General features: G+C 49.9%; 2 protein-coding genes across 2 annotated transcripts in view; one reads left to right on the top strand and one right to left on the bottom strand.

Annotated features, from left to right (window-relative positions):
* Window positions 1-21421, top strand: part of LOC101953764 (protein-arginine deiminase type-1) — a 35395-nt gene that overhangs the window by 1744 nt on the left and 12230 nt on the right. Inside the window, exons 2-9 of the mRNA XM_065575094.1 lie at window positions 7985-8165; window positions 9364-9436; window positions 11580-11641; window positions 13186-13303; window positions 15512-15637; window positions 18379-18557; window positions 19880-19983; window positions 20583-20706. Coding sequence (XP_065431166.1) covers window positions 7985-8165; window positions 9364-9436; window positions 11580-11641; window positions 13186-13303; window positions 15512-15637; window positions 18379-18557; window positions 19880-19983; window positions 20583-20706 — 967 coding nt within the window. The remainder of the gene's footprint in view (window positions 1-7984; window positions 8166-9363; window positions 9437-11579; window positions 11642-13185; window positions 13304-15511; window positions 15638-18378; window positions 18558-19879; window positions 19984-20582; window positions 20707-21421) is intronic.
* The window catches only part of LOC101939677 (protein-arginine deiminase type-2), a 143808-nt gene that overhangs the window by 121419 nt on the left and 968 nt on the right, over window positions 1-21421 (bottom strand). The window lies entirely within an intron of this gene.

The following is a 21421-nucleotide window of genomic DNA, read 5'->3' as shown; positions in this document are numbered from 1 at the left end:
AGGCGCTGCGGCCCAGAGCCATTGAAATCAACAGGGGTTAGGCACCTCGCTGTGTTGGAGGATCTAGGCCTGAGTAAACAGACGACTTCCTTCTCCCCCAAGCACGTACAATAAACCCAGGAGAACACACGCACATCTGGCACCAAACCTCGAGTCCTCTCTTCCATCTCCATCCACTTCCTTTGGCAGCCACGGCCTCAGACTTCAGGATGGAATTAAAAAAATAATAATAGAACAACTCGGAACCATCCAGTGGTGGACGCAGTTACCCGTGTAACTACGCAACCTTACCGGAGTCACCCTCCTCCTCTTTCCCCATTCCCTTGGGAGATTGTCATGACTACTACCTCATGTAAACCAATCAGGATTATTTACATTGAGAACATATGACTAAGGGAACATGAGCAACATACTGGTCTGAGAATCACCTCTTAAAGCAGGGGTGGGCAAACTTTTTGGCCTGAGGGCCACAACTGCATATGGACTGTATGGTGGGCTATGAATGCTTACGAAATTGGGTGTTGGGGCACGGGAGGGAGTGAGGGCTCTGGGGTGGGGCCAGGGATGAGGGGTTTGGGTGCAGGAAGGGGCTGCAGGCTGGGGGTGGAGCAGTGGGGTTCAGAGTATGGGAGGGAGCTCCAGGCTGATGCAGAGGGTTGGGGTGTGGGAGGGGGTGAGGGCTCTAGGCTGGGGTGCGGGCTTCAGGGTGCGGCCACAAATGAAGAGTTCGGGATGCAGGAGGGGGCTCCAGGCTGGGCAGGGGTGCAGGGGAGGGGGCGAGGGCTTCAGCTGGGGGTGCAGGCTCTGGGGTGGGGCTGGGGATTAGGGTTGCAGAAGGGCGCTCTGGGCTGGGACCAAGGGGTTCGGAGGGGGATCAGGGCTGGGGAAGGGGGTTGGGGCCCAGGAGGGGGCCAGGGGTGCAGGCTCCAGGTGGCGCTTACCTCAAGCAGCTCCCAGAGCAGCGGCATGTCCCCCCTCTGCCTCCTACGCGGAGGTACGGTGCTGGCTAGGTGGCTCTGCGTGCTGCCCCCTCCATAGGCGCTGCCCCTGAAGCTCCCATTGGCCATGGTTCCCAGCCAATGGGAGCTGCAGAGCCAGCGCTTGGGTCGGGGGCAGTACACGGGGCCCCTACACATAGGAACTGGAGGGGGGGACATGCCGCTGCTTCTGGGAGCCACGCGGAGCCACAGCATGCATGGAGCAAGGCAAGCCCCCGACCCCACTCCCTGGCTGGGGCACCTCCTGCTGGTCATCTGGGAATTAGCTCTCTCAGCCCTGGAGTGCCCTCTATGGGCCAGTGTCTCACCCTCTGTTGCCTATCCCTCTGCAGTCTCTTTATCTCCACCACGTATAGGCCCCACGTCCCTCCCAGACCAGGGTGCCCCTTACCTTGGGGTGCTGCCCCTCACCCAGGGACCCCCACACCTCTGAGCCCACTGCCAGTCTTCATCTAGCCCCATCCCTCAGGGGCAAACTGCAGTCTGAAGTGGCCACTCATCACTGGCTAGGGGGTTGGACCTGTTGCCTTTCCCTGCAGCCCCAGTACCTCCTTAGGCCTTCCTGTCAGGCCTCAGCCTGGGAGGTCGCCAGGCCTGAGTTCCCCAGCTCAGCCTGCCCCTTCCCCAACACTGCTCTGTTGATGGTCCCTGTGCTCCCAGGCAGCCCAGTCCTTCCCACCTCAAGGCTGGAGTGAGATTGCCTGACTCCTAGCTCTCAGCCCTCTTTATACCAGCCCTACCGGGCCCGGGATTGGCTCCTACCTGCCTTCCCCTGATTGGGTCCTCGGGGCAGTCCTTTCCCAGAGCTGGTTTTAACCCCTTTCTCTCCGGAGCGGGGTGCTCGCCGCGCTACAAGGTCCCTGGGTTAATCACACATACCCAGTATCTGTTGCTTCTCAGGAGTGCCTGTGTTTTAGCAACAGTAGCAATACTTTTGCCAAGAGCGTGAATTTGTGAGCATCTACTTGAATACATGGCCTGACTTTGGGGCAGGGCCTCTGGTCTAGACCTCAGGTCTTGCACCAGACCCAGTGCTCCAGGATCTCTCTCTTTTTCTCCCCTACCCTGGTCATCTCATCATACATCTTAACTTGAGGGGAATTTCCCCACCTCCTCTAAGAAATTATGAAACCTTTTGTTAGTTTCAGTAAAGCATCTGCCCCAAACCTATAAGAATACAGCTTTGAATACATAAAAGGCCAGATCCTCATGACTGTAAAGGAACTATGATCATTTGCAGCAGCTGATGTAGTGGCCCAAAATGTAGAGCTGGCAGAAAAATGGAAAAGATGTCACAAACAATTTGGTATGTTCTACAGTGTTTCTGCTTCGCAGGCTCCAAAATGGAACTATTCCCCCCCCCCCCAATTGTGAAACTTCTTCAAAATGTTTAGATGTTTTAAAATGTATCTCCCAGGCCCTCCCTTCCTCATTGGTGCTGTTGAATGCAATTAAATGAATGACATCCATGATTCATTTTTTCATTCCCCTTTCCTTTTGCTACTCTGTAACTTTTCACACTTTCTCGAACCTTGGGAAAGGAATAAAAGAAAAAAAAAGGAAAGGTAAAAAAATCAAAGTCAGGCCATTTTAAATTTTGAGTTTTGACAAAAATCTAGAACATTCGTGAAATTTTGTTTAATGCTTTCGGTCTGGGGAAAGGGCCATATTTTGCTGAAAAATTGCTTCAAACAAAACATTTCAACCAGTTTGACTAAGATGTCATAGGATGCAATCCCACTTTCCCATCCTCTTTCCCTGCAGGGGGCTTTCCCCTCCCTCACTCTGGGTCTCCGCTTTCATGCCTGCCCATCCACCCAATTCGCCCCCATAGGTAGAGTTTGGGGGGGGCACAGGAGGGCATTGTCCACCCCCCCCGAACTGCAAGCCTCAGGCAGGCAGCCTGAGTGTGCAAAGTAAGGCCTTGGCTACACTGGCGCTGTACAGCGCTGCAACTTGCTGCGCTCAGGGGTGTGAAAACGCCCCCCCCCCCCCCCCCCCCAGCGCAGCAAGTGATTGATTTTCCTCGGAGAGGTGGAGTACATACAGCGCGACTACACTCGCACTTCACAGCGCTGCCATGGCAAGCACTGCCGCGGCCGCACTGTGAATTCCCGAGTGTAGCCAAGGCCTGAGAGTTCCGCAGAGGAGATAAAAGATTTGTCAGGTGCTGCTCCCAGTTTATGCCCCTGGGGCAGGGAGTCAGAATTTTGTTTATAAATAGAGTGATTAACTGGTGATTAAGATAAGACAGGGCTGTGAGGGTGTTTCCTAAAGTTAAATGAGCTGTTCCAAGCTTGGTGAACTGCAAAAAGTAAGCAGTTTACAATTGTTGTATTCAAGAGGTAGTAACAAATTTACCTTTCTTTGAGCTGATAACTGATTGTTTAGAAGACAAAGGAAATGCAGTAGATCTAATCTAGCTAGATATCGGGCGGGATAACTCAGTGGTTTGAGCATTGGCCTGCTAAACCCAGGGTTGAGAGTTCAATCTTTGAGGGGGCTACCTAGGGATCTGGGGCAAATCAGTACTTGGTCCTGCTAGTGAAGGCAGGGGGCTGGACTCAATGACCTTTCAAGGTGCTTTCCAGTTCTAGGAGATAGGCTATCAGGAAGGCATTTGATACAGTTCCACATGAGGAAATTATTAGTTAAATTGGAGAAGATGGGAATTAATATGAGAACTGAAAGGTAGATAAGGAACTGGTTAAAAAGAAGACTACAATGGGTCATACTGAAAGGTGAACTGTCAGGCTGGAGGGAAGTTACTAGTGGAGTTCTTCAGTCTTGGGACCAACCTTATAACATTTTATTACTGACCTTGGCACAAAAAGTGGGAGGGTGTTAATAAAATTTGCAGATGACATGAAGTTGGGAGGTATTGCCAGTCCTGAGGAGGACCGGAATATCATACAAGAAGATCTGGATGACCTTGTAAACTGGAGTAATAGAAATGGGATGATATTTAATAGTGCAAAGTGCAAGGTCCTGCATTTAGCGACTAACAATAAGAATTTTTGCTATAAACTGGGGACTTATCAATTGGAAGTGAGAGTGGAGGAGAAAGAGCTGGGTGTATTGGTTGATCACAGGATAGCTATGAGCCGTCAACTTGATGCGGCTGTGAAAAAAAGCTAATGCAGTCCTAGCATGTATCAGGTGAGGTATTTCCAGTAGAGACAGAGAAATGTTAGTACCATTATGCAAGGCACTGGTGAGACCTCATCTGGAATACTGGGTGCAATTCTGGTCTCCCGTGTTTAAGAAAGATGAATTCAAACTGGAACAGGTGCAGAGAAGGGCTGCTAGGATGATCTGAGGAATGGAAAACTACTTTATGAGATGAACCTCCAAGAGCTTGGCTTCTTTAGTCTAACCAATAGAAGGCTGAGGGGAGATATGATTACTCTGTATAAATACATTAGAGGGATAAATACCAGGGAGGGAGAGGAGTTAAAGTTAAGCACCAATGTGGACCTCAGAACAAATGGATATAAACTGGCCATCAACAAGTTTAGGCTTGAAATTAGATCAAGGTTTCTAACTATCAGAGGAGTGATGTACTGGATCAGTCTTCCAAGGAGAGCAATGGGGGCAAAAAAAACCCCCTTAACTGGCTTGAAAACTGAGCTTGATAAGTTTATGGAGGGGATGGTATGACAGGACTGCGTACAATGGTGTGTGGCCCATCGGCAACTGCCTGTAGCAAAAATCCCCAACGGCTGGAGACAAGACACTAGATGAGGAGGCTGTGAGTTACCTGGGAAAGAATTCTCTGTAGTATCTGCCTGGTGGGTCTTGCCCATGTGCTCAGGGTCTAACTGATCATATTTGGGGTCTGGAAGGAATTTCCCCCCTGGTCAGATTGGCAGAGACCATGGGGGCTTTTCACCTTCTTCTGCAACATGGGGCATGGGTCACTTGCAGGTTTAAACTAGTGTAAATGGTGGATTCTCTGTAACTTGAAGTCTTTAAACCATGATTTGAGGACTCCAGTAACTCAGCCAGAGGCTAGGGGTCTATTGCAGGAGTGGGTGGGTGAGGTTCTCTGGCCTGCCATGTGCAGGAGGTCAGACTAGATGATCATGATGGTCCCTTCTTACTTTAATAGGAGTATCCTAGTAAGAATAGACATTACAATTTTAAACTAACCAGTGTCCCTTAAGTGACTTGCCACAAGATGTCAGAACATGTTAGTATTAGAGCTGAGTGGGTCTAATATTTATTTAATGTTCTTTCTTGATATAGGAATTAGATATGGTGCTCCTGTCAGATATTTATTAGTTATTATCTGCAAAAAACAGTTTTCAGTTGCCTAAGTAGCCCCTGCAATCACAGTTAAAGTTGCCCCCCCCAATCTGAAATGGTGCCCCTATTGTCAGGCATGGAATTTGTCGTCCTCCCCCCATGCAGCCCTGTTGGCCTGACTGGAGCCGCCCCCCCAAATATAGAAGTGAAACTACACCTATGCCCCTCTGGGTTCCTACTTTTTTCACCATTACTCCCCCATTCCTTTGCAGGTCCCTGCTCCCTGTCCACCCTTGCCAAGTCCACTCCCCCACCCCCAGCCTCCCTATTCCTCTCACTCCGCTTGCCCCCTCATCAGGTCCCCACTTCTCCCACTACAAATCCTCCTTATAAGGCTCTCTTAGGTCTCAGAGTGGTAGCCGTGTTAGTCTGTATCAGCAAAAAGAACAGGAGTATTTGTGGCACCTTAGAGACTAACAAATTTATTTGAGCATAAGCCCACGAAAGTTTATGCTCAAATAAATTTGTTAGTCTCTAAGGTGCCACAAGTACTCCTCCTTTTTTCTCTTAGGTCTGTTAGAGTCCAGGCAACAGACAATGTCTCCATGCAGCAAATTAAGTTGCTGCCTCCGATATAGGTTGACAGCAGTAGGGGGCTGCAGAAAGATTTGTCTGCTGGCCACACAAGGCAGTCTGGAGGCCCCGATTTTCCTGTGAATCAGTGTTCCCATTTAAACTAAAATCTGTAGGTGCATGCCCAAGGCTGGCTCCAGGCACCAGCCGACCAAGCACGTGCTTGGGGCGGCACCTTGTAAGGGGCGGCCAATCTTGGGGTGGCGCGGCGGCGCTTGGGTTTTTTTGTTTGTTTTGTTTTGGCGGGGCAGCGCTCGGAGGGGGGGGTTGGTTTTGTTTCAGCGAGGCGGAGCTGGGGGGGTTGTTTTTGGTTTGGCGGGGCGGCACTGGGGGTTTTTTTGTTTGTTTGTTTTTGTTTCGGCGGGGCGGCGCTCAGGGGGGTTGTTTTTGGTTCGGCGGGGCGGCGCTGGGTTTTTTGTTGTTGTTGTTTTTGGTTCGGCAGGGCGGCGCTCGGGGGGGGTTGTTTCTGTTTTTGGTTCGGCGGGGCGGCGCTGGGGGGGGTTGTTTTTGGTTCGGCGGAGTGGCGCTGGGTTTTTGTTTGTTTTTGGTTTGGCGGGGGGGTTGGCTTTGTTTCGGCGGGGCGGCGCTGGGGTTATTTTTTGTTTGTTTGTTTTTGGTTCGACGGGGCGGTGCTGGGTTTTTTGTTGTTGTTTTTGGTTCAGCAGGATGGCGCTTGGGGAGGTTGTTGTTGTTTTTGGTTCAGCGGGATGGCGCTTGGGAAGGTTGTTGTTGTTTTTGGTTCAGCAGGATGGCGCTTGGGAAGGTTGTTGTTGTTTTTGGTTCAGCGGGATGGCGCTCGGGGGGTTGTTTTTGTTTTTGTTTCAGCGGGGTGGAGCTGGGGGGGTTGTTTTTGTTTCGGTGGGGCGGCACTGGGTTTTTTGTTGTTGTTGTTTTTGGTTCAGCGGGGCGGCGCTGGGTTTTTTGTTGTTGTTTTTGGTTTGGCGGGGCGGCGCTCGGGGGGGTTGTTTTTGGTTCAGCGGGGCGGCGCTGGGTTTTTGTTTGTTTGTTTTTGGTTCGGCGGGGCGGTGCTGCGGGGGTTGTTTTTGGTTTGGTGGGACGGCGCTGGGGTGTGTGTGTTACGGCGTGGCGGTTTTGTTTTTTGCTTGGGGTGGCAAAAAAGTTAGAGCCGGCCCTGCGCATGCCCATTGCTGCCTAGAATGTCCCCTGAAACTTGGGGGGCTGATGGGACGCAGCGTCCCAAAGTTAGCATGTTCTAGACAAACACCATTGAACTGAACATTAGACTCCACTTTGCTCAGTCAATTCAAGATTGTGAGACGCCCACATCCGACAATGGCAGGGCCCACATAAGGACCCCGCCTGGAAGTAATTCACACAGTCTATGGCTGTTCTCTTCATGCCTATAAACACACGCGCACTTCGCCAGTCTTCCAAAATTGGCCCCAGAAGCCATGTACTAGTTCTGGCAGCATGTGATAAATCTGACATTAACACGTCAGCGGTACCCACCAGAAGAGAAAAAGCTATTAGACAGGTTTACAGGTAGATTTAAAATTCTAGAAGAGGCTGAGTGATGACAGATTAATCTCTCTCTTTACGAGTTGCTTCAGGCACTGACATACTCATGTAAAGGGAAACAGGGAATAAATCCCTGAAATATTTTTCTTATGGTTAACGTTTACAGAAGAGATGCAAATCACATGCAAGACAAAAATGCCTCCCCATAGCACATTTAGGTGTTAATAGGTTAATTAATGTTCACAGGGTGCTTTGAAAGTGTGAAGTGCCGTACATGCTGAGTGCAAAGAATAATTATTGCTTGCAGATGCAAAATCCAGTCCATTTAAATGCCACCTTTTAGCTGAGAACCTCAATCATTAATTTAGCATCATAAAAATCCCATTTGGTCAGGATTAGACCTGGGGGAAAATGTTCAGACTCAACGCAAAAAAAAAACATAAGAAAAAATGCAGATTTGGCAACATCAAGATGTTACGTGAATGAATTTGTGCCAATTTCACTGATGACTCACAGCACCTATGAGAATTTCCTGAGTCTATGGGGATCTTTAGTGCTTTTATGCGTATACATAGACAGTGAGGGGGACAACTCTGACGGTAACCAAGCGCTCCTTTCTGTCCCAGATCCATCCCAAGTGGTGCCACGTCATTTGATGCCCGTGGTACCTCTGGAGTGAGGGTCTATGTTGTCTACAACCCTAATGCCGTGAAGAAACCTGCAGGTACATCGAAATGGACCCTCAATTCTCAGGTGGAGGTCACAGTGTCCATGGACATCCCAAGCAGTACTGTCAATGAGAGCAAGGTGCGTGGATTGCTGGGCTTTGAAAGAATCACATGATCATGCCCAGAAACATGGGGTCGATCTTTGCAGGATCAGAAGGAAGGGGCTATTTTAACTACGAGATGTGGCACAGTTGCAGAGTGTTTGTATGTCAGAAGCACAGCGATCACCCAACTTCTAAAGAATAGAATCCTAGCTAAATCGGTGTCATGAACAGCCACAAAAAGACATAGAAGCGAGTAAGAGTGTGTGTGAAGGGGAGAGAGGTCGCTCAACTAATGGAGAGAGGAAGGGTTAACATGCTGGAAATTCAATGATTGAAAAGTCTGGCGGCAGACGCCCAGGAGCTGGTGCAAGAGAAGAAAAAACTCTTCTTTCACCTTGGCTTTAACTCGGAGATTAACTGTGCATGGGCATTGTCTAGATGAGTGGTGCGCAAACTGGGGGGGGCGCTCTCCAGGGGGGGCACAAAGAAACTGGGATCCCGCGGGTCCCATGAATGCCCGCTCCAGCAGCCGCTGCTCTCTGGCTACCCAGCTCTGAAGGCAGCGTCGCCACCAGCAGCAGCACAGAAGCAAGGGATTACTTCAGATTACAAGTCATGGGGGCGGTGACAAATTATGTGACTGGCAAGGCGGGGGGGGGGGGGGTAACTGGAAAAGCTTGCGCACCACTGATCTGCATAGCCAGGCGCAGAGAGCCTCCCAGCCCGGGTTGACAGATTCTCTTAAAATAGCAGTCGGCTTCACAACACCAGCTCCAGGCCAAGCCACAACTTCAAAGCACTGAACACACAGCTATGTTTAGAGAGCGAACGCAAGCCCTGCGAGCCCCCGTCTGTTAACCCAGGCCGGGAGGCTCGCTGCCATGAGCTGCGTAGCCCAGAAATGACACAGAAAATTCCACGCAGTGGGCTTCCCCACCGCCTGTTCCATCGGTAAATTGCCCAGGGTTATAAATCCATCACCAAGGCCTTTCCCAACTCCCCTTAGCGTGAATTAGGCCTGTTGGATCAATGACTCACCAACTGCCATGAGCATGCAGGATGGTCCTACATTTGATTTATTGAGGGTGGTCTCCATACTCCCAGCACCCAACCTCAGCAGATATCGGGCATCACGCCTCTCTGAGGGCAATGAAGAGATCACATTCGACAAGGAAGCATGGCATGATATGGACTTTTGCTGGAATGGATCGTGACCAGGCAATGTCTTCACAGGTTAGGATTTCGTACTATGGACAGAAAGAGAATGCACCTATAGAGGGGGCGTGGCTGTACCTCACCTGTGTCAGTAAGTATTGTAAAAACAATTGGCTAAATACACTTGAGACTCGCAACCTATCCAGCAATGGGAATTAGTTTGTGTGCGTCTATAAATACTGTAAGAGGTTCTATTTTTCCATCCACTTCATTATAAGCTATTCAAAGGGAAGAGAGCAATGGATAAGCCTCCCTTCATTAAATATATATAAGATATGTGTATGTATATATATTAAATATAATATGTACAAACATTCCTTTCAAATCAATAAAAGGGAGATCTTTGTGTTTATGTGTATATTTAATATATATGCAGTGTATATAATAGAAACCAGTGGTTTTCAACCTGTTGTCCACAGACCTCTGGGGGTCCACAGACTATGTCCAAGATTTCCAAAGGGGTCCGCACATCCATTCAATGTTTTATTGGGGTCTGCAAATGAGAAAAGGTTGAAAACCACTGATATAAACATATTATACACCCCCACCCTCACCATATATATATTTCATGCAGGGAGGTTTGTACGTTTCTCTCTTCCCTTTAAACAGCTTATAATTAAGTGGATGAATGCAAGAAATAGAATGTTAGCATGTTAATCTCGCCCACCCCACCAAATCCATATTCTGTGTCATGTCCCTACCCACCTGGTGTTCTACACCCCTTTCCTATCAACAATGTGACTATCTGGCTGGCTAGCAAGGGTCCCAAAGAAACTGGGTGTGGGATTTTCAAAAAAGGCACATACAGCAGAACCTCAGAGTTACGAACACCAGAGTCACGGACTGCCCAGTCAACCACACCCCTCATTGGGATCCGGAAGTACACAATCAGGGAGCAGCAGAGACCAAAAAAACCAGACACAGGACAGTGCTGGGTTAAACCTAAACTCCTAAAAATAATAAGGGAAAGCAGCATTTTTCTTCTGCATAATAAAATTTCAAAGCTGAATTAAGTCAATGTTCAGCTGAAAACTTTTAAAAGAATAGCCCTAATGTTTTGTTCAGAGTTACAAACATTTCAGAGTTATGAACAACCTCCATTCCCGAAGCGTTTGTAACTCTGAGATTCTACTGTACATTTGAAAATCCCACCCTAGGAAGCTGACATTTTCCCACCTGCTATGGCCCTCTGAAGTTAGGGTGATGGACACTGGCTTCTCAACCAAATGTTTGTCCTGGGCTCAAACTCTGGGCATGTATGGGCACTCCCTTAGTCTCCAATTCCACCAGAGCACATAAAGTGATTCAGCTTCTCCATGTAATGTTCACAGCACACACACACAGAGATGTTAGATAAAAAACACAGCACTCTCTTTCTGGAAGGCTGCACTGTAACACTACTTTATATCTTAGCATTCGGAACCCTAACACACAAGAACCCAAAACCAGAGTTAGACAAAGCAGGCTGCTCCCTAAAACAGCGAGGCACAACTCATCCCATCTTACTTTAGGGTGGCTCTCTGCAGACTGACTGCTGAAAGACCAGATTGCAGGCTTCCCTGCAGATCCTCTGAGCCTGCAAGCAGGACCAAGAAGTAGCCACCTCCTCCTCCATTCCCATGCCCTCTGAATGATGCTCACTTTGTTTCTCCCACTATCTTTTTTTGATCAGCTCAGTGGACTACCAGACAGAGAACCACCATTTGGTTAGACCTAATGTCTATTATTGATTAGGGGTCCAGTAAGGAGCATATGGTCAGAAATCTGGGGTGGGAGGGAAGGAGCATTCGCTGAAGGGCCCCTTTAAAATATTTCATCACTGCAGGCAAATATTTTGGTGTTTACATGCCCATATTCTGGAAACATTTCTTCCTGCTTTCACTGTACTTAATCTTCATTCAACAACAAAAGGCAGATATCAAAGAAACGGGTCAAAGAATCATTGCATCCATGAAATTCTTTCCACCCGTGCTTTCCTGCTCAAGAGACCAAAAGATGGGAGTAGACAGATGGAAATCATAGGAAGTGGCAGGAAAAGGCTGGAAGATACAGATTCTGAATGGAGACCCGGAGAGTCCTGTTCACACAGCCCTGTCCTGTTGTGTGTGTCGAGGGTGGGGGAGTTGGTGCTGTCCAGATATGCATTAAGGAAGCACCCAAGAAATCAATGCTTTGAGTGTGCTCATTCTCCTGCCATCTGGGACTGGGGCTTCCATCTGCCTTTGTGATTTCAGATGTCTCTCTGGATGCCGACACGGACCGCAGCGGGATGGTGAAGAGCAATGGAACCAACAAGGTAACTATTTCATAGTTGTAAGCAAGGAGCAAGGTAAAGCATTCGGCATGGAAACACTCTGGGTGGATCCACTTCCATTCCCGTTCCCAACGGGCACCTGCAACCAGAAGCTGACAGTGACAAAGGCTGTGTGTGGAGACAGGCTGTTTTCTGGATCTCTGAAGAAGCCAACCTAGTCCCAGTATTATTTTTCCATGCCCTACCACTATGAAACCATGGCATTGGCCCTGTGCAAAATTCTCCTCCCTGCTACTCCAGTGCAGAGTCAGGGGTCAGGAGAGCAGAAGTAGCGTTAGAGAAAATAATTTGGCTCCCTATCCTTTTCCATCGGGCTTGAGATTTGCTAGGGACTCCATCCGTCAACAGGGTTGTGCAAAAAGAAAGAAACTACCCCTGGATCGGTGTATTTGCTGCGGGTGCCAGCTTGCTCCATGCCTAGGTTAAAGAGTCGGATACCCAAGTTCCCAGTGAATGTTTGTTCATGGAACAATACGGGGATAGATTCATCCCGGCTGCTCTCCTGTAGGGACTCTCCCCGGGGAGGGCAAGTAGCCTCCGCTTTCCTTCAAACCATGTCTACACTAGAAAAAACAACAACCATGGGTTAACTAAGGTTATGTCTACACTAGCACTTTTGTTGGTACAACTTATGTTGCTCAGGGGTGTGAATGCCCTCCCCCCCCCCCGTGAGCGACATAGTTTCACCGACAGAAGCGCCGGTGTGGACAGCACTATGTTGGTGGGAGATGCTCTCCCGCCGACATAGCTACTGCCACTCGGCGGGGGTGGTTTGATTATGTTGACAGGAGAGTCTGTCCCATCGGCACAGAGCGGCTCCGTGGGAGATCTTACAGCGGCGCAGCCGCATCGGTACAGCTGTGCCACTGTAAGCTCTCTAGTGTAGACATGGCCTAATTTGGGTTAAAATGCTAGTGTAGGCCCGGCAGTTGTAGTTTTCATATGAGTTTAATACGGGGCTGAGATCATGTGTTAAAACTACAACTAACTCCCTTGTCTACATTAGGGTTTTAGCACATTCGTTTGTTAACATGTTAACATCTATTTTCCTAGTGTAGACATGGCTCTGGGTTTTTGCCAGCCAGGGGCACCCTTAGAGTATGTCTGCACTGCAATTGGGAGGTTTGATTGCTAGCCCCGCCCACCCAGGACCCCCATACGTGAGTGGCCACCGAGAGTCCTGGCCAGACAGGGCTAGTCCATGCAGCCAGCCATGCTGCTGCACTTCACGGCTATTGTTTCTTGAGCTAGCTTTGCTCTCAGGAACGTCTCCTCGTGCTGCAATCACCTTCCCCACGCGTCGGAGACGGCCCCGTCGCTGAAGGCTGCTCTCCGGATGTGCTGACCCAGCACATCCGCGGTACACGCCTGACCGCACGCACAGGCGTGGCCACTCGCCCTGAGCATTGCCAGGGCTCTTAGGAAGGAGGAGAGGAAGGGTAGATTCCGGGTGAGGAGGAAGAGGGAATTCAGGCTCACCGGCCTGGTCAGTTTTTGTTCCAGATCCTTTTGTGTTTCCTCTACAGACGCAATGGACGTGGGGCCCTGACGGGCAGGGAGCCGTGCTGCTAGTGAACTGCGACAGGGACAGCCCGGGTGCCAAGGATATGGACAGTGCTTACCCGTATGTGCAGTCCTATGCAGGTACTCACTGGGAACAGACCTCTGCTCTGGGCCAAGCGTTAGACGGGTGCGGGGGGAAGTCTGAACATGAGCCAGGCCAGGCCAGAACTAGACTGATATTTCATGGGCCAACTCTGTCTCGTGCTACCACTACGATTCCAGCGCAGGTGAAGTGAGTTTCAGTGTGTAACACCCGGCGATGGGATCGGACAGTCCCTTGACTCATGTCTCCAACCATGGCTACTTGTCGTTTGTTGGGGGGGTGTCCCCCTTTCTCTGCACAGCTCCCCTTCCCCCCTTAGGGCTCATCTACACAGGGAAGTGAGTGAAAAACAGCTAGCGCGGGTATGAATTTAAGTGCAGTAGGTATTCGGCACTAACTCCCCATGTAGGTGCTCCTTTTCCTCACGAACAGTGCCTTTTATGCAGTGTGGCTTAATCCACTTTGGAAGTGTACTGACCTAATCTGCACAAAGGCACTTATAGTGTGGAATCGGCGTGTCCAAACAGGAAACTCGTCTGGAACCGGTATTTGGCTATTCTGCACTAATTAGGGGGGACTTTCCCCCCATGTAGACAAGCCCTTAGATGCTATCCTGGCTGGGAAAACAAACGGAGTAGACAAACAGAAGTGGGAGTCTAATATCTTAACCTCATGGCTTCAAAAGAGGCTCCAATTTTCAACCTTTGACCCATGCAAGCAGTGACCCGCCCCTGCTGCTCCTAGGCAGAGGCGCGGCAGGCGGCTCTGCACACTGCCTTTGCCCACAGGCACCGCCCCTGCAGCTCCCATTGGCTGTGGTTCCCAGCCAATGGGAGCCATGGAGTTAGCACTCGGGGTGGGATGGGGGCAGTGTGCAGAGCTGCCTGCTGCACCTCCGCCTAAGAGCAGCTGAGAGAGGTTGCCGCTTGCGGGGAGCTGCCTGAAGTGAACATCCCCTGAATCCGGCACCCCACACCCCCTCCCGTGCACCAACCCGCTGCCCCAAGCCCCCTCCTGCACCCAAACTCCCTCCCAGAGCCCGCGCCCCACACCCCCTCCCATGCCCATAGGCACCAACTTCCACTGTTCCTGGTGGGTGCTTGACCCCACCCCCACCCTCGCCCTGCGCCATTCCACCCCTCCCCCCAAGTCCCCGCCCCTGCCCCGCCTCTTCTCCGCCTCCTTCCCTGAGTGCGCCCTGGAAAGTCTTAAGCCCCGCCAAACAGCTGTTTGGCGGCAGGAAGCACTGTGGGAGGTAGGCAGGGAAGCAGGGACGCGGCTCACTCGGGGGGGGGGTAGGGGAGCTTCCGGTAGGTGCAGAGCACCCACTAATTTTCCCCCAGGGTGCTCCAGCCCCAGAGGCACCCATGGAGTCGCCGCCTATGCCTATGCCCTAACCCCCTGCCAGTCCTGCGCCAACCGGACTTTCAACGAAGATCTGAAATGCTGGTTTATAGAACTTTCCAGTTGGTGAAGTGCCGGATAAAATATCTTTTACTGTATAATAAAAAATAAATAGAAAGTGAGCGCTCTACACGTTGTATTCCATGTTGTAATTGAAATCAGTATATTTGAAAATGTGGAAACCACCCCAAAATATTTATATAAATAGTATTCTGTGATTGTTTAACAGTGCGATTAATTGGGAAAGTCAAAGTTTCAAGGCTTGAGATTGAAAACCTCCACAGGTCACTGTAATAAGCTACTTGTCTTCACTTTCAAGGCCTTTCACAACATATTCCTCCCACTCCCCCCGCAGTCATCTCTCATTCAATATCAAAAGGTTGACTCCCACCTCCAATCCGCCCATGATGGCAGCCTCCTTTGCCCACTTGCAAAATTTTCAAACCGGCACCTTCATGCTTTCTCCCAGGCTGCCCCTCACGCTTGAGAGAAGCTCCTCATAGACATCTGCAAAACTAACTCATTCTCCTGCCTCAAACCTTCCTTAAAACTCCCCTCTGCCAGAAAGCCTACAGAAAACTGGACAACGGGTGGGCTGCTGCTGTTCTGAGACCACGGCCTGTCACGATGACCAGTGTTGTTTCATTGTTTCCTTGTATTCCCCCGTCTTAGTGGTCTCTTGTCTCATACTTAGACTATGAGCTCTTTGGGGGACAGGCAGCTTTGTCTCTTTGTTCTGTGTTTGTACAGCTCCTAGCACAATGGTCCATGACTGGGCCTTCTAGGCATTATGATAATACAAATAATAATAGTGGCTAATGCCTATCTCTTCTCTTTCCAAGATCTTGAAGACATGTCACTTATGATTCTGAGGAGCCAAGGCCCCAGTGCCATCTTTGCTGACTACAAGTTGGTTCTTCATGTTTCTGTGTCCGATGTGGATAAAGTGAGAGTTTTCCATGCCAGTGGTGAGTATTTAGCCTTCCTATCTAGGGGCTTGGGTGGCCCCATCACCAGAATAGCTGAGCCACTCACATATATTAATGAGTTTAGGTGGAATTCGCTTGAGTGCCTAAATGAACTAGATCAGGGGTAGGCAACCTATGGCACGCGTGCCGAAGGCGGCACGCGAGCTGATTTTTAGTGGCACTCACACTGCCTGGGTCCTGGTCACTGGTCTGGGGGGCTCTGCATTTTAATTTAATTTTAAATGAAGGTTCTTAAACATTTTAAAAACCTTATTTACTTTACAGACAACAATAGTTTAGTTCTATATTATAGACTTATAGAAAGAGACCTTCTAAAAACGTTCAAATGTATTACTGGCACGCAAAACCTTAAATCAGAGTGAATAAATGAAGACTCGGCACACCACTTCTGAAAGGTTGCCGACCCCTGAACTAGATCCATGAAAGTCAACAGGGCTCGGATGGCTAAGCAGTACTAGACAAAAAACAGATGTTTTGATTTGCTGAAAATTTCCAAACATAAATAAAATGTTTTGGGTCAAATGAAATGTTTCATTCAACCCCAAATAAAATGTGTCTTTCATTTTTGAACATTTTCTAACTTTTGGAAAAACTTGGAAATAAAATTAAAGGACATTTCAAACCGGAAAAGTCATTTTTAATCAGAAAACTGAAAAGTTTCATTTTGAAAAGATCAAAATCCAGAACTGTGGATTTTTTTTTGACCGAAACAATTCAGTGAAAATTGACACAAATCGGCAACATGCTTCGGTGTCGCCCAATCTGGATTTTTTGCTGGAAAAAAGTTTTCCCCCCAAAACGTTCCCCAGTTCTACTTCTAAGGGTACGTCTACACTACCCACCAGATCGGCGGGTAGTGATCGATCTATCAGGGATCAATTTATCGCGTCTAGTGTAGACACAATAAATCGATCCCCGATCGCTCCGCCGTTGACTCCTGTACTCCACCGCGGCGAGAGGCGGAAGCGGAGTTGACAGGGGAGTGGTGGCAGTGAGGACCTAAGTTAAGTCGACCTAAGATACGTCGCTATTCTCGTAGCTGAAGTTGCGTGTCTTAGGTCGACCCCGCCCCCCCCAGTGTAGACCAGAACTAAGACATTGTTCCTCCATCTGTCTCCAATACCACACAAAGCAGGAATGTACCAACCCCAATGGAGGTGCTTAGAAATTAAGGACCAAACTTTACGCTGCCAACAGTCCCCCTCCTTAGTGAATAACTGATCGGCAGTGTGAGCAAGGAGTTTAAATCTGGCCCCACTGCCTCACTCAGGGACAAGGAGTCTGTGAGTAGAGCATTGTAGTTGCAGAAGCATGGGCTACTCGCCTAAGTACAAACCCGTAGGAACATACATGAGGCAGCTCCCCCCAGCCGCCGTGGCTACACTACTGTCTTTTAGCGTGCTAGCTCAGATGAGAGTTAGCACAAATATTTCTACATGAACTGGGAATCACACCCCTACCTCCTAGTGTAAACGTACCCTGTGGCCGAGCCAGAAACAGAATCCATCTCTCCGGAGCCTTAACTCCAAGACCATCCTTCCTCCATGGCAGTCTCTTGAAGTCCAGTGATCTGACGATACATTCGGCGCATGACTCTACAGCTCTCAACAGCCAATATCATTCTACATCTGGTTTCTCTGGCTTTGTAATTTTTCTTGATAATTTAGGCGTTTCGTGTCATTTCCTGTTCCTTCGACTCATTTTTCCTGTACAATTTGATGTCCTCCGATTTCAAAGGTATTTCCTGTCCTCTGAGCATCTCTGCATTCTCTTGCGTTAGCCCTTTTAGAAGATTGAGTTACACGACAGTTTGGGTTATTAAAAAAAAAGAATAATACTTTGTTTGAAGCAGCCTGCTGAAATTTCAGAGGGCAAGGTCTGCTTCTCACACCGGCTCGTCTCTGACGACTAACTGCGTTTGACGTTCCATTAGGCATTTCTAAGCTCGCCTGGGGCAGGCCTGACTGCCTACAGAGCCCAAATACATACGAGTGGAGAGCATTGCTCTGCTACACGATTGCCAGCCCGCCCACCCCACCAAATCATGATGCAAGTCAGTTTTTGAAGGACAAACTTCAGAGGGCAGTGTGACCCAGGGGAACAAATAGATGGCTGGTATCCAGGATGGCCCATGTTCTAATCCTGGCACTACCACTGACTCATTGTGTGAACTTGGATATTAGGGAAAACATTTTCACTAGGAGGGTGATGAAGCACTGGAATGGGTTCCCTAGGGAGGTGGTGGAATCTCCTTCCTTAGAGGTTTTTAAGGTCAGGCTTGACAAAGCCCTGGCTGGGATGATTTAGTTGGGAATTGGTCCTGCTTTGAGCAGGGGGTTGGACTAGATACCTTCTGAGGTCCCGTCCAACCCTGATCTTCTATGATTCTATGAACTTGGGCACGACACTTAGATCAAAGCTGGGCACCTCGCTGGGCAAACAGATTCTTATTTCAACACCTAAATCCATGGCTGAGTGCCGAGTCCCTGCAGCTCCCATCCAAAATGAGGCCATGGATTTAGGAGGCCAACTTTAGACAACTCACATTTGAAAATTTTGGCTCCAGGGCGTCCAAAGGAATATTAACCGTATCCATTGGATAATGCAGGAGACGCTCTCCTTTCGTATACACCACCTTCTTCCCATCTTCCCCTGGCTGCCCCATCCACCCCGGGAAGTGTCCCGTTCACACTGTGATGTGTATTCCTTCCTGTCCCTAGGCAGTGGCTCACTCGCCCAGTACAAGCATGTGCTGGGGTCGCATAAACGCTCCTACATAGTGGATCGTCCCAGCGGAGAAGAAGAGGACACCTTCTACGTCGAGGGATTGGCCTTCCCGGACGCTGACTTCTCAGGGCTGGTTTCCTTCAGCGTCACCCTGCTAGAGGTCTCCGATAAGGTACGATACACTCTTGGACTCTGGGCAGTAGAGAGAGACGCTTCTAGCTGCAGTGCCTTTCAGCCAGTGGAAGGATGATCACGTAGGAAGGCAAGGATCAAGGACACTGGCCAGGCCAACGTAGTCCCCTTCCCCAGGAGGAGGGTTTCGGAAAGACCAAAAGGCTCAGACAAATTAGAAACAACCCTGAATTTCCAGCCTCCCAACTCTGGCCAGGACTTTCATTGTGTTGAACAGGGGTTCCCAGAACCTGAGCTTCTGGTCAATTGCTCAGAGAGGAACCTTCCCTCGGGAGCACTTTTTGAGCACATCAGGAAGCATAAAACAGAATAAGGTCAATTAAACCAGCCTCTCCCAGATGCCCTATGAGGTGGTCTGGCCTGTAACACCCATCTACCGCCTCCACCCATATCTGGCACCCACCGGGATCTCCGTGAGGAGAACCTGCTCTAACCCCCATCAATAACTTTCCCCTGGACAGTTTGGTGTTTTCCATGGCTCTCCCCTCGAGCTCTGTTCTGGCTGAAAGGAGGGGGCTGCTGGCTGAACCCCGAGTCTGAATGACCATCATTTTAAAGGGCCGTAAACACTACAATGTTTGATTGTGCTTGTTGCCAGCTTGTGATGTGATTAGGGATCCGTGTTTGTCACGGAGGTCGCAGGACGTCACGGAGGTCGTATTAGTCACGGGAGCGACCGCAGCTCGGTGGCTCCCGGCACCAATCCCGGGGCAGCTGGAGCAGCGGCTGCCCCCCCCCCCCCAGGGTCTTCCCTGCTCGATGGTGGCCGGAGTGGCAGTGAGGCCCCCAGGGCTTTCCCCTCCTGGAGGCTGGAGCAGCAGTGGGGCTCCCTCCCTGCAGCTGGTGCCACGCCCCCCCCCCAAGATTCAATCAGGGGCATTTATGGTATACGTCATGGACAGGTCACCGGCTGTGATTTCTTTGTTTCTTGCCCGTGACCGGTCCATGACTTTTGCTAAAAATACCCGTGATTAAACCGCAGCCTTAGATGCGCTGGAGGGTTCCTGGCTACCCACGCGGCAGTTAAGGCCCTGCCCCTACCCACATTCGTGGTTCGACATTGCCAGGGCTAGAGAGGAGCTCAGTTACACTTGCAATTTAAGGGCGTTTCTTGCCAGGAGCTCTCCGTCTTCTGCTCAACTTGCTCTGCCGTTCGGTTCCCGTAAGTTCGGTCACTGCTGCGGTGCCCCCTAGTGGAGAGTAGTGCACAGCTGGCTTCTGAGTCCTTCATTTCGGAGCCTTCAAAGACCGGGTTTTGCTTTTGCTCGGGGCTCAGTGATTTTCATCTCTTGTTGCCTATAGAACGCACCAGACACCCCCGTTTTCACAGACACCGTGGTCTTCCGGGTGGCCCCGTGGATAATGACGCCCAACACCCTGCAGCCTTTGGAGGTTTTTGTCTGCAGGTGAGAGCGATACGACTGATCATTTCAGTCACCAGTCCATATTGGGGTGGGGTGGAGTCCGCAGCTCAGAGGAGCACAGAGGGAACATGTGTATCACACTCAAACAGTGCGTTACGCATCCCGGTATAATGGCCCGTATACAGGAGAACAACCTTCTACTGCTGCCAACTAACAGACTTCCTCCTTTAGTTCAAGTAGCACAGGTGTGCATACTATGCAGCCAAAGATTCTCCTTGATTATTGTCCTCCACCCCCCTACCCACGCCCGGACAATCTAGCCCAGTCTACAGGGGAAGACGTGTTGCAGGCTCGCTCTCCTGTTCTCCCCAGTCCAAATGTTGAAGAACCTGGACCTGCTGCCACTGGCATCCATTGAAATAGGATGAGGATCAAGGCCCCCCCATTTGTCATGCCGCCGTTTTGCAAAGTTCCTCCTTCCACAGGAGCTAAACTCACAACATTTAACAAACGGAGCAGCCTGTGAATGGGGAGCGCAGGGCACAGTTTGGATTCTGGCTGGGTCCCTGTGACCCATTCCCCGTAACGCATTGACCCCTCTGCTCCATGTAGGTTCCTCTCTTTACTCATTTTCCTTCCAGCATGGAGAGAGACTCCAACTCTAATGCGGACTTTTTGGAGGCTATGAGAGCCCTGGTGAGGAAAGCCAACTGCAAGCTGACCATCTGCCCTGAGGTTGAAAACCAGCACGACCGCTGGATCCAGGTAATAATACATGACTCTTATCTAGCACTTTTCATCAGTAGATCCCAAAGTGCTTTATCACGATCTCCATTTTACAGATGGGGAAACTGAGGCACAGGGCGGCAAAGCCCAAGCTCACCCAACAGGCCAGGGATAAACCAGGTCTTCTAAGTCCCCAAGCCAGTGCTCTGGCCACTAGATCACACTGCCACTCAGAGTAGCGTATCACCACTGCTTCCTCAAAACCCAAACCAAGCCAACAGGGATTAGGAGCCTTATCTGGGGCCAGAATCAAATAAATAAAAACTGGCGACATTCATCGGTAGGTGGCGTTTTGATCAGCGGTTGGATACTACGTCAATCAGGACTATACAAATGACGCCAGATAGGTAGCTGGACCCTGCCAGCCACCCCTTCGCTGTCAGCAATGATTCTCTCAGCCGGCATTACCCCAGGCATCATTTTCCAGGCACTGGGGGAGAAAGGAAAACCACGCTCTCTTGTCATGTGCGGTCTATTTCATATTTGTGATCCTCCGCTTAATTAACACAGCCTGAAGGGGAAGGACGAGGGTTCATAAACCCTGCAGGAATAGCATGTATCAAGGATGGGATTGAAGGAGGAGAGAACAAGGTTTGGCATATACAAGTGTAAGCCACTGGTGAGTGGGTATTATAGGCCCCCCTGGAGTTGTTGCCACCCCCAGCTATGTGTGCAACCGGCAGTTCAATCCCCG

Source organism: Chrysemys picta, chromosome 21 (assembly GCF_011386835.1).
Source record: "Chrysemys picta bellii isolate R12L10 chromosome 21, ASM1138683v2, whole genome shotgun sequence".
NCBI lineage: Eukaryota > Metazoa > Chordata > Testudines > Emydidae > Chrysemys > Chrysemys picta.
This window is presented reverse-complemented; position numbering and strand designations above follow the sequence as displayed.